Here is a 17956-nt window from a genome sequence, read left to right on the forward strand (position 1 = left end):
GAGCGCCGGGCGTAGCCCCGCAGGTAACCCCGCTCGCCCCGCGGCGTGAGCACCCGACATACCTCGGGGGATGTGGTGGAACGAGCCACAGGAAGACTGTGCCGAGCTTGGTCGGACTCCTGCTTGTCAGATCTGTGTGACATACTGGTGGATCACATTGCCAGAACTGGAGGGACACGTTAAGGGAAACCTCTGTCACTGCAGTATATTTCTGCTGCTACCGTGATAAGGCAGGGCTCAGACGGAAAGAGAAATAAAAGTGTGTCTTATTTCTGGCTGTATAAACCGTTGGGACCAGTAGAGGCAGCATGGGAGCTCCCTAAATGGAAGGAATGTAAAGATTTATAGAAAGCAGAGAAGTTACAAAACCTTCACTAATACTTATTATAACCTCTGTCTGCAGCCTCCACGCATAAACTATTAGGAGAAGATTTGTCCAGTTTTTGGATAAAATTGTCTGTAATGGCTTTGCTTCTAACCTCAGGCTCTTTCTCAGGCGCTGAATGGCTTTTTTTCCACCGGTGGCTCCTGTGGCGCCAGCTACTAAGCTTGCTCCTGGTTCCCAGCCAAAACACCAGCAGAACAACTTTCAGCATGGATTCATACTTGACAAAGAGGAAAGTTTAAAAGATCTCTGTGCCCAAAAGAACCGAAGATATTCCTATTCAATGTCTGCAGAAAGCGCTCAGGACAGACCCAGGCATGGAGGCTTCTGTTCAGGCAGACCAGAGAGCAAGTATCTCATCCGCCAGGCCTGTGCTCTGTCAGCTGAATCACTAGGCAGACAGAAAGAAGGAGTGGACCGTGCATATCCCCTGCAACCAATTTCTCACCACAAGAGTGCAAGTGCTCCACTGCTCAGCACTGGAAGTCCCTCGTATGTGCAGGAAGCTCCAAATAGTAGATCAAGCTCAATAAGCAAAGGGATGGTTCCAGCAGGGAGATCTCAGTTAGCTGCAGTGCTCCGCCCTTGGGTAGGAAAGCCTGAACCATCAGTCCCCCATCTATACAGGACAGACCTGGCCTATATCCTAAAGCTGGAGGCAGATAGAAGGAACCTAGAAGAGGCAATTCAAAAGAAAAAGGCCATTCTTGGAGAGAAGCTGAGGAGGACAGTGGAGACACTTAGGAGGATTCAAAGAGAGAAGGAGCGTATCAAGGTAGTGGAGAGAAGAGACAGTGAAGTGGAAAGGACCCATGAGCAAAAAGCCACAAGGCACCCTGAAGAGAAAACTTTCAGAGCTGCAGACAGGCCAGGTGTCGGGATCTTCAGTGGAGCACAGTCTGCAGAGGACACTATCCCCAAGCCTGACACCACTCTCCACCCCCAAGAACTGCCTGTGGGGAAACTCAAGGAGTGGCTGGTGGCCACAAAATACAACAAAACAAACAACAGCAAAATGCAAGACAACATACCCATGGAGCATTTAGCTTCTTGTTCAAAACTGGCCCCAAAACATAGCCTTTCTCTCTCTGCCCTCTCAGACCAAGATTCTGATGACCACCCATCTGCAGAGATGCTATACATGCAGTCTGCCAGTGCTGCGGAGCAGGAGGGGTTTGGACAATGCAGCTTCTGCAAACGTAAGTTTCTCTGCACCAGGCTTGAGAAACACATGAGTATCTGTGGCAAGAACCAAGACTCCAAGAGGAAAGTGTTTGACTCCAGCAAGGCCAGAGCTAGGGGAACAGAACTGGAACAATATCAGCAGCGGAAGAGCTCAAGGAGTCCTCAGGTAATGTGTAGTCCCTTGCCTCCCTGGATCCACATGTACTGCTCACACTCCTTCCACTTCAACATCTGACTGAGACGTAAGCGCCTTCCCATGTACATGAGGCTAAGGGATAAAATCCAGCTATTGCCTCTGAAAGGTTCTTGCCAAATGGACTAATAGATCCATTTGCAATCTCATAGATGGAGGCAGGAGTCCTGACTTAGCTTTATAATGTGTCAAGGGTGTACTACTGGAGAAAGCTCACTTCTTTGCTGTAGTTAGGATGCAGACTTCTGCTGCAGTAAAGCTCTGTGACATCAGGGGCTGCAGGGAGCTGACTGAAAATCCAGATAATAACACAGTCTGTTAAAATGAAGGTAGTGGCAACATGCAGCTCTGTTCCTGCAAAGCAGATATAGCAACCCTCTCTACTTCCTTGGCCCTACTGCTTGCTTTTCTAGTTATCCTCAAGCTCTTTGTAAATACTGGTGTTTCCATCAGTATTTCCTTTACATCCTCCTTCGTGCTGGTCTTTTTGATTCCCTTTGTGGGACTGAGCTTGTCAGGCTGGGTTTTACGTCAACAGGGAATGCACAGGACCAGGTGACATGGGTTGGGCTCTGAGTGAGTTTGAGAGTGGAGGCTGATGGTGGTCCCAGTTGCTCTGACTGCCTTTCCCTTCTGCAGAGTAAAACACCACCCAGAAAGAACAACTGGAAGCAGAAGCACGAGGCTCTCATCCACATCATCTCACAGGCCCGCCAGGTGCAGCAAATCCTTGCTAAGGGGGGGAAGGACCTGCCCCCATTGCCTCCCATTGAAAATACAGACTACGTTGCCTGCACCTACTGTGGACGCAAGTTTGCTCCCCGAGCAGCCGAGAGACACATTCCCAAATGCAAGAACATAAAGAATAGGCCCCCACCTCCACCACAGAGGAGGCGCTGATGAGGCAGTGCCCAACTGTACCTGCTGCTCTGATTCCCTACCTGTTTTTTGCCAATTCCCAGCAATAGACATTTGTGTTTTCTGTAGTCTCAGCACTGGCTGCAAGCTTCTATGTACAGCAAGTGAACAGCTCAGGATGTATAAGCTGAATAACAGAACTTGTATACTTTGACCTGTGCCCTGAGTTGCCCTACGAGAAATGTCCCTTTCCTCAGCACAAGAAGCTCAGGATCAGAAATTCCAGGGGTTAGAAACCCTAGCACTAGCAGGCACTTCCTGTTCAAATCCATATGTCAATTCATGTGTATAGAACAACAGGGATACGTTGAACCAACCAGGCCCTTGAGGTAACAGAACAAGCATCACATTCAGATTTAGTATTTTTAAAAATGGAGTTTTCCTGCAGGCCAAGTTGCTAGGGACTTCTAAAAAACAAAGCTTGCACCCTTCCTTAAGTCATCTGCTTATATTCATCTTGGTTGCTGTAATGGTAGGGAATTATGACAAAAACATATCCCTTCTTTGTTTTCTTCCCGAGATTTTTCTAGATTCTGATTATTAAATATATTAAACTAGTTCTCTTGTGTAAAAGTTATTTTAAATGGTCACAGAGTGTTCTCACAGTAAGAAAGACTACTTTGTATGAGAAAGTTGCAACAAGAAGTGAACAAGGAACAAAAAAACTCCAGCGGCTCCTTTTGCAAGTCCTCCGGTAGCAGAGCAGCAGCTCATGGGAACCTAGGGACAGATCTAAAGCAATGAGATTAAGCTGGAATAGTCAGAAGCTGAATATGAAGAAATATTCCGGCCTTCAATGTGTGAACCTGACTCCTGAAAGAGCTTGGAGAGCTTCTGTCCTATAGATATGTGAGCAGATATATCAATCCCTTGGCACACCCTGGAAAAGCATGAAGGTTCCAGAAAGGATCATTGCTGCACTGTGCCGGCCAACGATGAGTGTACAAACCTGAGAGAAAAAGCAGACTCAAAAGAAGGGAAAATAATTTGCTGTATCCAAACTGATCAGAGAAGCAAGGCCAATGCTTTAACTGCAGTGTTTCAAAAAAACAGGATAGCAAGAGGTAGGAAAGGGGTAAACTGAAACCTTTATGCCAGCCTCCCTGAATTCATGAAAGGTATAAGTGAATTGAACACACTAGTTAAAAAATCAGCACCACTGCCTGTCTTCTAATATTAACTGTTTCCCTTGCACTATGTTTTATTGACTATATTTAGTGGACCCTAAAGGTCAGCAGATTGTAAATGGTGACATGTGGATACACACTGAAAAGCATTTGATGCTGTAAAATAAGCCCATGTGTTGGGGACTTCTCATAACTGGCAGGTAAATAGCTAACACTGAGATTGAAAAGACTGAAACTGTAGATTAAGAAAAAGTTATTAATATTAAATCACCAGGCTTCATTTGTTACCTGTTTTGGAGCTAACTGTGGGCAGTTCTCCCCTCTTTGCTGTTGTTTCAGTATCCAGAAAGTCTCTGATAACTGGTTTAAAACTTAGTAACATATTAGACAAAGTATCAGGCTCAGCACAGAGATTTAGGGTGCTGCTTTGCTATCATGCTTAGTCACCCTGACTCTACTCAAGCCATGTCATTCACGCCAGCTCAGCTTCCTCTTTTACTCCTGCAGTACAATCCCCCACTCAGAGACATGCTGCATTTTCAGCATCCACACCTCTAGTGAATTTTAAGTATTTAACTCTGCTCCGCCTTTCAAGATAAGTCACAATTTAATACAACTCCTGATAAAAGTGACAGGCTTTAAGCATAGTGCAGGAGCAGTTGGTTGAGCAGGTGTCAGGCAGGTTCTCCCTCCTGTAGGCCTTAATGATCAGTGAAGCTCTTCTGAGAGAAGCAGGTACTTCTTCCCTTTAAGCCTTTCTTCCTGTTACTCATTTCCCCACTTGGCACTCAAACTGTGGAAATAAACACACACACACACAAAAGCTCCTGACGTCACTAGGAGGAGATGTAGCAGTATGAGAAAAGAATTGGTTTTTTGTTTGATTGTTGTTGGCTTTTTTAAATGAAGGGACACAGAAACTGACTTTTTTTTTTACCACAGGAAAGAACCTAAAAGCCCTTTCACCCTCTTTCTATAAGCAAAAGAAAATAATCAAAACCAGAATGCCACAAAACCAGATAACTGTATACATATTTCCCTTTCCCCTCTCGGAAAAAAAAAAGAAAAAAACTCCAAACACAGAAATATGAGTTTAAACATTTATTTAAACAGAAATTCCAAACCACTCCACCCTTTAACCTTTCAAAGAAAGATGACGACAAACTAGTTTTCAGCTAGAGTGTCAGAGCAGGCGTAAGTTGTGTTCCACTACAACAACTCAGTAGCAATACTAGCAGGAGACCAACACATATAGAGCTAGCACTGCAAGAAGGGGAGAAGTAAAAAGGGCTTGAAACTGCTCAAAGGCACTTCTGCCCACCTGCCTTTCCATTTTCAGCCCAAGACAAAGGTGCTACCTTTAAACTGCTTTTTTTGTTGCATAGCTGGCTGGTGTGAAATCTGTGGTCTGTAACAGGCACAACCTGGATAGCGTGAATCCTCTAAGGCACATATGAGATTGTGGAGCACAGGGCATCTTCTGTCAGGAACCCTAACCCTCCACTAGATCCAAGGGGAATCCAGTCTGTGCACCTAGCTTCCCAACTGCAGAGCATTGAGAAATGAGGATAGCAGTGCACTGCAGAAGAGCGACTCTCATCAGCTTGGTGCTTGCTTATTGGACATGGCTCAGGCTCAACTTTTCACTCCTCGAAGGCACTGTTTGCAATGTGACCAACGACCCTCAAGCCGGGCCCCTGAACTGAGAACTGGCTCCAACACACACGGGGGAAAGGAGAGCAGAGTCACAAGGGCAAACAAGCCTGGCTGTACCAGGGCACCTGAGGCTCACCCCCTCCCAGGAGGGCTCTCCTGCCCTGCTTTTGGTACCAATGGACAGGCACACTGGAACGATCCTTGCCCTGGACACTGCATCGGGAAGATGGCACTTGATTCAGCTCCCAGATACTAGCAATGGGCACTAAAGAAGTATTTTAGGAGCATTACGTTACAAGCAAATGGTTTGGCATCCACCTCTAGAGACAAACGGGGAATGCTGGATGCCCCGGAACAATCTCAAAAGAGATCTGTCAGAGGTGACACCATATCCACCTCCAGTAGACCTAAGGCAATTCTAGTAACATGCCATTGATGGGGATCGTTTAAGCCTGATGAAATCACAACCCCACTCTCACAGCAAAGGTGAGAGGAACGCAGGACTCCTTAGAGGCGCCATGTATGACAGGGGAAGCTAGCTGCTCCCAGGGATTCTACCAATCCCATAAGCTTTACTTCACAGTCAGTTTGCTAATAAATTTAAGGGGAATAAAATTAACCTAATTCTCTAACAGAAAATGAGGAAATCTTGAGCATCGGACCATGCCTCTTCCCATCTCCAATTTTCTTGGGAAAGCTTCTCACTTCTTGAAAGAAGGTGAATTCCGGACTGAGATTTGATCATTCATGGTCTTTGGGGAAGGCTACATCCTGTGACCACAGCAGTAGTGACCTATTCTGGGTAGGAAATGGCATTCCAGCTTCATCAAAACACTGAGTGGAAAAACACGGATTCTTCCCACACCCACACAAGAGCGTAGGCACAGGGACTGAGCAGAAGAGAAGCCAAGCAGGGAGCAGCTACAGGCTTACGCCAAGAAACCAGAAACTCTGGCACCCAAACAAAGTTGAATAGCTGGAGCAAGAAACGGGTAACTTCGTCTGAGGCCCAGATGCTCGGCATCTGGTTGGGAAGCAGGTGGTCTGAAACTGAGAACTACAGATCCCATCTCAGACAGTTCCCACTACTGCTATGGGAAACACCTGATTCACTCATCTCGGTGCATTGCCTGGAAGTTGGAAAGCCCTCAGCACCCAGAATACAGCCTTCAAACTCTGTCTCTACAGACCAGTGGACACAGCCATACGGCCAGAAGCTATGCCTCAAGGCCAGGGACATGCTGTCTGCCATTATCTCCCTAAGAGGAACATCTCCACTGCCTCCAGAATGATACGCTCGCTGGTCCCTCTGCCCCTGAGCAGAGGGAAGCAGCCTCACCGGCGGGGGGTTACCATGTGGTAAGGAGAGGATCCTAGTCCTTCACCCCTCTGAAGTGAAGGTGGCGAATCTTAGGGTTCAGCCAGCTTCAGTACAAAACATGTTTCCTCCTCTCATCTAGAGATGCAGTGATGAATACCGGGGTTCCAAAGGCAGCTCCCAGGAAACAGTGAAACAATGAAAGGGCCACAAGCTGCTACTGGAGCCATCGCCATAATGGGGCCATTCTGCCTCACGTGCAGAACTGACAGATAAGGTAAAAAGAGGAGCTGCTGCTGCTTCAATCACTGAGCTGGCCTAGAGCTCAAGGGCCCTCCCCCTCTCAAACTCACTCCTAGTTCATATCAAACGTACATGGGTGCTGCTCTGGAGCCTCCGGCCTCGCTCCTTGTCTGCGAGTGACCTGACGCCAGAAAAGCCGCTCTCTGCATTCGGTTAGTGTGCTGTGAAGTTAGATGGATCCCAGTGGGCTCAGGAGACTAGAGGTTGGAGCGGCACGAGTCCGTTCCCAGGAGACACCAGGAATCTGAATCCACATCAGGTTTCGGATCCACTTCCATCTCCTCTTTGGTAGTCTGTGTTCCTTTGGAATGAACCTTCACCTGTCAAAACACACAGCAGTTACCCAAACAGCGCCAGGACTAGCTGCAAAAAAGCTAGAAGCTGCACAGTGCCCAGTTTGTATTCTCCACAGCCATTTGTGGCCCTTCACAACATCTGACTGCCCATCCCTTCTCATCAGGAGAAATAAAGGGAAATCCCAGGTCCTGCAAAGAGTGGGCTATCCTCAGAAGAAACTCTTCTTGGCTTCATTCCTAATTTGCTACTATTAGAGCCTGCATCAGCAGCTTATACAAGAAACAGGCACCATTCTTAGTCCCACCAAATTCTGCTCTGATGGAGATGGCTGTTAAGAGCTGCTTCCTTCTGCACAGCCTCCACAATCTGCAGGAGCATGGTGAGCCCTGAGCATGATGTGCACTCAGGTGACAGATTCTCACCTGCTGCATTTCCTCCATCCTCCTGCAGAACCGCTGGAGCTGGGCACTCAGACGAATGGTTTCCTGCTGCAGTTTCTTCTGATCATCCAGACACTGTAAAACCAGGCCTCGGAGGTGTGTCACCTCCACTTGCAGAGCACTGCACACACAGCCTGTCCCAGGAGATGCATCCTTCCCTTCACCACATGGCAAGGTTGGACTCAGGCAAGTAGGCTGCAGAGATATGGAAAGAAGTCAGGCCAGGTTTGAGTGCAAGGCCAGGAGTTGTATATGCCACAAGAAAAAAACATGCTCAGCATGTTATCTTGTTTCCCCGCTTGCCAAACTTCTAGTAGCCAGGGTCAACAAGCTACTTCTCCTTCTGTCTTCTGTACAAAGCTGCTAGCTTCCTCCTTTTCCTGGGAAGCTTGTTCCCATCCTCCTATCACCAAAATCCATCTAGTTTACCCCCATTTCCCTAAGCGTAGGATCTGTGTCTCCTCTTGGGACAGAAAACTCCTGGAGCTAGGTAGTCCCACAGGTTGTAATTTTTCAGCAATTTTCTGTATCAATTCTTCCTATCTCACAGAAAATTCTGCTTTCTAAATTTCTATTTTCTGCTAGGCTTCTGAGCCCTTGGCTTCTTTTTTCCAATTGCATTAAGCGCATTTTTCCACAGAACTGATCTCATTACTTTAAATCTGACCACGAATCAGCTCTGTGTTCTAGATCCTTGGGAATTTTTCTCTTTGCAGCATCATCTCTGATTATCACCAGCCCTCTTTTCCTCATCCAGATGAATTAGGCCAATCCAACAGTCTCTTCTCAGCTCTCCCACAATTCAAACATTGCCATTTATGGTCCCCAAGAGCTTTTAGCCATGCATTCACTTGGATAACTTTACCCAGGGCTCCGTTTTGGGCTTGTTTAATCCAACAGGTTCCTCAGAGGCCACTTTGAGTCCCTGAAGTTTCTGGTAAGGAAGAGTCTCCTTCTCAGGCTCTGAAGAAGCCATGCTCAGTGGAAAGGGGCTGTCAGGCATGGGGATGAACTCAGCATTCTCCAGCTCCTGGATACACAAAAGCAGCACTGTCAGGACTGCCAGCTTCCTGCAGCTCATTTCATCTTCTCAGTCGATGCACCAACACCCTCTTGTGGTTAAACAGGCAGTGAGGCCTTAAGGGCTCCGTACAACACGGCTCTAAGAACCTATCAGAGCATCCCTCAAAGGTGGAAAGGGCCACCCAATTTTCCCAGCCTCGATCTCCATTTTAAGGCATTTCTGAGAAACCGCGTTACCTTCCGCAGCCAGCCAGGGCAGGAGCTGCTGTCAGCACTGTTGCCTCCCTTAGCTTCCGTAGTGCTGATCCAGCCCCCCAGCTCACGATCTGCTTCCATGGTTCCCCGAAAGCCTCCACTGGGATTGGGGGTTTCTGCTTCCTGCTCATTATCCTCTTCCTCTCCTCCTCCAGTTGTGCAGCTCTGAGCCACTAGCAAACAGAAGTGAAAACCTTATACTTTTCCCACCTCTGCTATTCCTGTTGCCAAACCCCAGATGGAACAGAGAAGATGCATAAATTTGTGCTGTATGGTCATGGTGAGAGCACATGCTAGCATTATCTCCCTCAGCACTTTAGCTCCTAACACTCCCTGCAGACCTCTCCACGAGGGCTTGTGTGCAGCAGTCTTCTGCAGTTTCTTGGCCCCAGCCCTCTCACAGGTCCAAGAAATTGGACTCCATCTCTCCAGCAACTACCCCCATAGAGCCCCTTCCCACATCAGTTCCCTTCAGTGAATTCCTCTCAGCTTTTCCTTGTCAAATTGAAGTTCCTCAACCACAAAGGCCTCTCTGCACCCATGTTGTTTCTCCTCTGTTTCAGTTGTTGCTTTCTCAGCTTTGGGCCGTCCCTTCCCATGCATGGCACCAACTAGATTTCTTCCCTTTGAGCTCTTCTGTGAGGCCTTTCAAACACAGAGAAAGCATGCTGCAAGACCAAACTTCATCCACTCAAACTAACCACTGGATGGACTTAAAACAGAGCTCCCCAGGGCAGTTTACTTACCAGTACCAATGGATAGACCACTGCTGTTGGATCGTATTGTTTTAGAGTTCAACACCTTTTCTGCAAGGAGAGAAGCATGCTTTCAGGTTGAGTGCCACACAGAAAGCAAGACAACTCCTACAAAGCCAGTGTTGCAGGCCTATGGCTCAGAGCAGCTTGCCACATTCCTCCCAGAAATTTGGCCTGTTCCCAAGCAGGATTTATACTCTCAGTCCTGGCAAGGAATATATCATCATACACAAGATCCCAAAACTTCATCCTAAATTTACACTTACCAACAATGATGATGGTGTGCCAGCCACGGCATGACAGGTCTGGAACATGATGCAATGATCCAAATATTGGCCGAGGCCACGAGGTACAAATATCTGAGCCATGAGCTCTCTCCGTCGATGTCATTGCCAGACGCCCATTCCCGCCATTACCCCAAGCAAAGATGTGGTTGTCTGAGGAAAGAGAAATTCAGGGGCTCAATTTCTTCCCTCCTTCTCGGCCTGTAATTACTGTAAGGATCAGTCTTTCTGCTGTAACTGCTATCCCAAAGTATCTAATCCACCAGCTCAGTTTTGACAGTGGGAGAACAAACCAATAACAAACCTAACAACAGCCACCAAGTCAGTACTCTACAGCCTTAGGGACAGCAAATACTTGGGGCTGCACTGGGGCCATTACCAGGGCAAGACAGCCCCAGTCTAGGAGGATTTCTTTATTTCGGCAATGTGCTGCGGGGCTGGTAAAGGAAATGATCAGTGCGAGCTAGTTAACCACTCTGCAGATTAAGTTTAAAATAACCCACCGCAACTTGGCAAAGACCCACTCACCGTCAGTAGCAGCTATGGTGAATTCATCTCCACATGAAACCCTGATCACCTGCTTACCCCCCAAGGGGCCTCCCAGCAGGTTTATTCCCAGGTGCTTCTTATAGTCCCCAACACCAAGCTGTCCGCACTTGTTGGAGCCGAAGGTCAGCAGGCGGCCTCGCTCTGACAGGAGGAAGGAGGAGACAGTCACAGCAAGGGCCCAGCTCTGGAAGCAGCCATGCATACAGAGCACGAGCAGCAACAGCCCATGAACAGGAAGGGCTTTGCTGAGCAGCCAGCCAGGCTGGAAGGGAACAGTACCAGCCAAAAGGAATGGGGTTTAGCCTGGAAACACCTCCCCAGTTCCTTCTCCCACTACTTCCCTTTTCTGATGCTGGGGGCTGGGACTCCTCACAGCTCTCTGACTGATGTCGCTTGAGCAAAGCCTAAGTTGATCATAAATTATTCCTCTGCTAGCCCAGAGCATGATACTTCCCAAAACTTTTTTCTCCTCTTTAATAAAACAGGAAGGCTGACATTGCTGCTTCAGCTGGCCAGGAAACAAAGACTGCTGAGAAACAGGAATCCTGAGTTCCTGGAGCAGCCATGAACCTTGCTACCGAGAGCAAAACCCCCAGTGTCAAGGGCCAGGCTGAAAGGGCAAAGTTGATGTAATGTAATTCAGCAACCAACATTCAGTTCTTAATGCACAAGGCTCTCACCATCAATAGAAGCTGTGTGTGTCTTCCCTGGAGAAATGGTACGGATCTTGTAGAAGGACAGCTGCTTGGCCAAAGTAAGGGAAGTGGCGTATGGCACCTCACAGTATGTCTGACAAAAGATGTGGGTAAGCACAGAGTGAAAAAAACCACACATTCATCAGCTAAAGCCTACTCAAGCAGGTCCAGGTCTGACCATGACATTAAACCTAGACAGTCCTAACACAAGCATGGTAATGAACTGCCAGAATCCCTATCATTGGATAAGTCACCACAGAGCAGTTCACTGTGTTTTACCTCAGATCTCACATAAGCCCACATGGCAGACAGAAAACTGAGGAAGAGGAACAAATTGCCTCTTCCCACAATCCCAGTATCCATTGTCTTGACTGAACTAAAGCATTGGCACAAAGCTAATGAACACTTTGTCACAGGACTTCCACTTCCCCATATGCTACTGATTGCTGGGAGCTGATGCAAGGGATCCAAATGCACTTACATCATGATTGATTATCCCTGATGTGCACTGATTCAGGCCCAGCTTGTTGAACTCGTTGAGTCCACATGCCAAGACTTTGCCTGTCTGGGTGAGCAGGAAAGTTCCATCACAGCCACAGTGAACAGACACAATGTTTAAGGTCTTCGGAACATCCACCTAGGTGGAAGAAACACATCCTAAGAAAATAAAAATCCCAACACCTATTACACAGAAGCTGGCACATGGAAAACATATGGGGGTAGAGCAGTAGCACAGCTAGTCTGGACACTATCAATAGCCAACACAGTTATTTTGAATGAAGGTGTAAGAATACCATAAAGCCTGTAGCATATGGAAACTCCGGTCACAGTGCAGAAATTCAAGGCAGACACCAGTGACCAGCACAGGAACCTGAAACATGATGTATGGTCAACCTGGCCAGATGGGGCCTACAAACACCAAACCCAGTTGGGTGAGCAGGGCTGGGTTTGTGGTTGTGCTGTGTGGGTGTGATACTGTGTGATCTGTGTGATCATGGATATTTGGCTTCCAGGCACATCCTTATTTGTTTCTATTTTCAGTTACCCCAGCACTGTATTTCAAGAGGGTTTTACTTTCAACTTAATCTTTAACTCATTATATTACATTCAAAGACTCGCAGCAATTGCACTGCTGTGAGTTTCCCCTACAGACCCAAGGAAAGCCATTTGGTAGTTCTCACTATGATTTCTACAACATTAAGGCAGCATTTCCAGTTCCATCATGGAAATCAGAGCAATGAAGCTCTAAGCTATGATGCTGTTCGGTTCGTGAGTGGTATGACTCTGCCATGATCTCTAGCAGAGAAATGAAGCAAAATGAAGTGAGAAAGCAAAATTAAAACCCTTGCAAACTGGATGATGTCTCAAAAAAACCACCTGAGCCTCAGAGAGATAGTATTTCCAAACAGCAACTCATTTGGATTTATGCCCTTGTGGATTTTGAGTAGTCATAGCCCTACCTTCTGAGGGGTGTAGTGATCTTCTTCTGAATCCAAGCCCAAGCGTCCTGCATCCGTGAAAATACTGCAGTTAAAAATGGCCTCACCAGGTGCCCATATCTAGGAGCTGGTATTGTCTCTCCATAGTCCCAAAAGAATCTCCCTACAGAACTAGAATCTCCCTGCTCCCCTACATCCATCATCGCCTGCCAATCCTCAAGGGAATCCAACCCCACTCACAGAACCATTGCCCTACCCACAGGGAAGCCAAGTGGCAGCCTAGAGCCTTCCAGAGTAAAGTCCTAAGGCTTCAGTCTCCAGTTCCCAATTTTACAGGTAAATAAAGTCCCAAAGAAACAATGTTTTTTGCCCCCAGGGTATGTACCAGGCAGCCCTCACTCAGGCCCTGCATTACACACCTGCACCAAGCCACTTTCTGGCAGGCATGCCCCAGTGCCCTTAGGGATCAGGGAGACTCTACTTACCGTACTCTCCACAGCCCCACGTGTAGACTTCTCTGTTCCTTGTCAGCACTGCCACGTGGTTATCTCCACATGAGACCTGCTCCACAGCATTGGTAAGAAAGAAATCCAGCTGCAGGGGCTCAAGCACTTCAGAGCCATAAGCCTTGTCAACACCAATGCATCCATAATAGTCGGAGCCAAAGGCATACACCTGGCCCTCATCTAAAGGACATAAAGGAAGCTTGGTCAGCACACAGAGCTTGTGTTAGGCTGCATATTAACTTCTTAGGACATGGTCAGAGCAACTTCTTTTCTGCAGTCACCCTCTTTAGTGCAGAAGAATGTCATCAGGACACTATGGAGTCCTTTCTTGTTCATGTTAAGATGGATGATCTTACATGACAACCTGCAGCTACTTCAGTGCCAAAAAATCTTTGGTTGAACCTGCCACTTTCTTTAACAGTAACCCACAAATTGATTCTGTGGCTCCCTAAGTCACTCCTTCCTCAAAATGACCACCTGAGCTTATCTCTGTCAAATCTCTGCCTTTTCAGCACTGGCAAAATAAGCTTGAAACTACCTTGTTGAGAATCATTTGCATGGGTAAAGCGAGAGTCAAATTCTTCTGCAATAGACAACACCACACCTAACACATCTTTTAAAAAGCATGAACAGGGTTAGAACTAGAGACAGCTACCAGGTGTCAAGCATTCTGAATTAAACAGCAAATCCTAGATACACATTCTTTTTCATCACTCGGTGATTCTTTCCCCACGCAGTCCAAAGAGAGTTTCAAACACATCTACATTCTTGACTTCAGGCTTCACTGTCTTTATCTTTAGTACGAGCATGTTTGGAGGCAACACATGCACTGGTAAAAGCAGAGACTGCACAGACACGTGGATTTGTGGTCAACACCCAGCTTTATCACCAAAAAGGAGCACATCCTTAGCAAAACCCCATCCTTCTTGGGAGTCAGTATCTTCCTCTGTGTAATAATGTTGATATATCTCAAATGTTGAGACATAATCTATCCCAAATGTAATAATGTTGATACTATCCTCAAAACTGAGGGATGAGTAGCATATGGGGCTTTCTCCTTTGTGCACAAAGCTGCTTTGCTAATCTGATGGTGAAGGCAAACACCTCCAACAGCTCAGCAAAGTGAAGGGACTTGTCAATGCCTACGCATCCATAATAGTCTGAGCCAAAGGACTTCCAGCTCTCACCCGTGATGCACACTGTGAAATCATCTCCACAGGACACCTGACGAATGGCTTTTCCCTGAAGCTTCTCAACATGCTTTGGCTGCCGGTAGGAAGCTCTGTCTCCATGTCCCAGCTGCCCATGTAACTTGGTGCCCCCCTGCATATTCTGCAAGACAGAAACACCTAGTGAGGTTACATTTCCACAATCCCAGAGATGGTGTCAATAGTTAACAGCACCACAAACAAACAACAGAAGACTGCAAGGAGCAAGAGGAAATGTTCTGTCTACTCTAGGGAACAGACTGCAATCTCTGTGCACACAGCAGGCAATGTTCTCAGTGGCAGCACAGGCTTTCTGGCAGTGATGCACTAACAAGGAGCCATCCAGTCTCAGGACACCAGCTGGTGAGGAACCCCTGCTCCTTTCTGCCAGGCTACAGAACCTGCTCCCTACTGCAGGACTGAAATTCATCCTTAAGATTTTTGAGCTACTTTTGTAAATCCTAACAGCTGCAAAGAAATGCATAACCTGAAACAAACGTCACTGAAGTGGCCTGACATAGCAATTATACAGGAAAAACAAAACAAGTAGCGTTGAAACTGAAACTATTAATTGCCAGCTGAAAGTTTTCAGTGGCTGTTCTTGCAGGAATATCCAGCAAATTAGTCCAAGTTGTTCTCCTATTTGGATCTCTTTCTTTTCTCACTGACTTATCTTCTAATCTATCTTAACAGAGTCTGTATAAACAATACAAAAATCCATGGAAGCCTGGAAATGGAGAACACCTCCATGCCACTGACCATCTAAACCTGAGAAGACTGGATTCAATTGTTTAAAATGCATTATATGCCGACATTTTTTATTCACTTTAAACTATTCCAGAATTTCCACTCATCATAAAAAGCAGTTGTTTAGCATAAGATGCCTGTGCCTTCAGACACAACTTGCCTTGCAGATGACAACTGTACTGCAAAAAGGTCACTCATCCCACCCATTCTGATCTTGAAAAACCCTCCTCAAAAATACAAAGGCCAGAGAATCAGTAAGTCTCCACTGCCTGTCTAGTAGTCAGGAAGGGAATGGAGAGATGTTTGACTCAGTGTTTGGGCCTACAAGACCACCATCTACAAACCTCAAGGGCACAGCAAGTCTCCAAGATACTTCCTGTCACAATGGAAAATGTCTCCCAGAAACACACTTGCCTTGGGAGACTTGGGTCAGCCCCAAATCAGATAGCCTCAGTGTCCACTGCAGTCAGATTTCTCCCTTTCCAAGCTTCCTGCCCATCTGAGTCAAACAGGCTCGTGAATGGTCAGCAGTAGATGTGAAGCCTCCTTTCCCACTCTTACTCGCCTCCTGCAGTTTGTCTCACTTACCACCCAGGTGTAGAGCTCCTTCTCCACTGTCACCACAGCAAAGTGAGTGTTACCAGCACACACCTGGCGCGCGCTGCAGCCACTTTTGATGGCATCCAGCTTCTGGGGGGTGGACTTACCACCCCCCCAAACATACACCTCACTAGTGCGTGAAGTCACCACTGCAATGGGAGCCTCGTTCATGGTACTTGACCTGCACAAGACCCCCCCAAACAAAATACACATGCTTTTGAGTTTGCATTCCCTGTCATCATCCATTTTCCTGCTGTTGTCTAGCAGTTTCCTCTTCACAACCATTCATGGGTTTTGTTTTCAAAAACTGTTCTTCCAGCAAACTCTGAACAACCCATGAACAGGGACAACTTCACATAAGGTGCTCAGATAGTGTTAGTACTTCCAAGTTTATGAGGAAAAATTGGTCAAACTCTATCTGATAAATACCAGACAACCAGCTATGCATCTCACAGAAGCTATCTGCTTCACAGAGCAACCCTGCTTACAGGTTTGCTGGGAACTGTGGTGAACCTCTGCTATACCAAGTTTTATAGAAGATATTTATATTAATGTAATATTCATCATTCAGACAGTCATATTCCTCCTGCTGAAGGGAATCTGTGTGAAAGGAGAGATCTACTTTACAATTCAGATATGTAGGCTGTGAAGACTACATCCTCAGTAGGACAGATTAGAGCTGGATGGGACCTGCTGAGGTACAGCTCCAGCCATACAAATAAGTAGGATATAAAAGGCAGAGTAAAACACAGGACAAGCATGCAACAACTGTGTCAAATTTCTAGCATTCAGGGAACTTCTAAACTACACTATTCCATTAAAGTTGTCAGAGGCTGACAGTCCCAGTTCCTCTGTGGGGAGCTGTTCTCTCCATGCTTCCTTTCAAACATGTCTAAATAATTACCTTGGTCGCTTATTTGGCCCATTAAGCAGCGTGACTTTCTCTTCCATCTCCCTGCCAAGGGAGAAAAAGCATTTTAGGAAACAGCAACATTGCTCTATGCAATATACTGACAAGCAGCACACACAGAGTGTTTTCCTTTCCAATAAAATGCTGCTGCCTCTTGGAGGAAATGTGGCAGCTGTTTACCAGCTCACAGCAATACAAAGTAAATAGGGCAGAAGTAATGTACCACACAGCTAACAAACTTCCAGGAGAGCTGAGGACAACAAACTACGTAGGTATAAAAATGTGGCCAACCAATACCCATATTGCACAAGAATAACCTTAAATGGCTAAATATTATCAGGATTTGGGCTTTTACCAATGCATACAGCAAGACAAAACTCAAACTCTGCTGATCATCATGCAAAAGAGTATTGGTATAAAGGACTAAGTCTGCTGTTCCCAAAGAAACCAACATGGGATAGAAACAGCCCAGAATTATCATCCACCTTTCATGACAAGATAGTGCGTGCAGGCTGATGGTCAAACTAAGCTAAAAATGGACCACTTTCAATGCAAGTCTCTCCCAAAGAGGAAGGCAACAAAAGGAAAAAGTGAGGGTCTCTATACTGAATGATCCATATATTTTGAATATATATATTCAAAATGGCTTTTTCCAATGACTACAAGAGGATCTCTGTGACTCTTCATTCTCAGAAATTTGAAGAGTAGAAAGCAGCATTCCTCAGAGTCTCAGAATGGAATACCTCAAGGTTCTCAATACAACAGCTTCTAAGTATGCAGAAACCTTTCCCATGCACCAACAGAACATCAGATAGAAGACAAGACTGCAAAAATGCACTTTTGCCCTAAAGAGAATGAAGTACTTAAATAACTGCCTCACATCAGACTAAATTCACTTAAGGACATTGCTATAAAAGCATAAACACCACCAGCCTGCACAAACCCTCCTGTTTTCCCTGTCAGCCATCCAGGTTTCGAGCAAGACCATCTGATTACCTCCTGCGTTTGCTGAGAAGGGGATGTTCAAGCAATTCATCTGCAGTGGGTCTCTTTTCTGGGTCCTGAAAGAAGGAAGCAACAAGTAATTCTCTGCGAAATACTCATCATCTACAACAAAATCTTGGGGTAGAAGACCTCATTAAAGCCTGCATGGACCTATTTCA

The 17956-nt window shown here is 46.4% G+C and overlaps 3 protein-coding genes across 3 annotated transcripts in view; 1 reads left to right on the forward strand and 2 right to left on the reverse strand.

Moving 5' to 3' along the window:
* ACYP1 (acylphosphatase 1) overlaps positions 1-144 on the reverse strand; it is a 1830-nt gene extending 1686 nt beyond the window's left edge. The window contains exon 1 of the mRNA XM_008639783.2: positions 63-144. Coding sequence (XP_008638005.1) covers positions 63-143 — 81 coding nt within the window. The 5' untranslated portion in view covers position 144. The remainder of the gene's footprint in view (positions 1-62) is intronic.
* Positions 1-3254, forward strand: ZC2HC1C (zinc finger C2HC-type containing 1C). Its single transcript, XM_008639605.2, has 3 exons — positions 1-23; positions 497-1736; positions 2403-3254. Exons 2-3 carry the CDS (start codon positions 504-506, stop codon positions 2661-2663), a joined length of 1494 nt encoding a protein of 497 aa, XP_008637827.1. The 5' UTR covers positions 1-23; positions 497-503; the 3' UTR covers positions 2664-3254.
* A 1640-nt stretch (positions 3255-4894) lies between these two features.
* NEK9 (NIMA related kinase 9) overlaps positions 4895-17956 on the reverse strand; it is a 25678-nt gene continuing 12616 nt past the window's right edge. The window contains exons 7-21 of the mRNA XM_017742101.1: positions 17790-17854; positions 16788-16838; positions 15872-16064; positions 14516-14660; positions 13308-13508; positions 12844-12890; positions 11865-12020; positions 11369-11477; positions 10668-10829; positions 10122-10292; positions 9847-9906; positions 9083-9273; positions 8688-8852; positions 7805-8017; positions 4895-7405 (exon numbers count right to left, since the gene is read on the reverse strand). Of these exons, the coding sequence (XP_017597590.1) occupies positions 7283-7405; positions 7805-8017; positions 8688-8852; positions 9083-9273; positions 9847-9906; positions 10122-10292; positions 10668-10829; positions 11369-11477; positions 11865-12020; positions 12844-12890; positions 13308-13508; positions 14516-14660; positions 15872-16064; positions 16788-16838; positions 17790-17854 (2052 nt within the window). The 3' untranslated portion in view covers positions 4895-7282. The remainder of the gene's footprint in view (positions 7406-7804; positions 8018-8687; positions 8853-9082; positions 9274-9846; positions 9907-10121; positions 10293-10667; positions 10830-11368; positions 11478-11864; positions 12021-12843; positions 12891-13307; positions 13509-14515; positions 14661-15871; positions 16065-16787; positions 16839-17789; positions 17855-17956) is intronic.

Source organism: Corvus brachyrhynchos, unplaced genomic scaffold (genome assembly GCF_000691975.1).
Source record: "Corvus brachyrhynchos isolate BGI_N302 unplaced genomic scaffold, ASM69197v1 scaffold115, whole genome shotgun sequence".
NCBI classification, from domain to species: Eukaryota; Metazoa; Chordata; class Aves; order Passeriformes; family Corvidae; genus Corvus; species Corvus brachyrhynchos.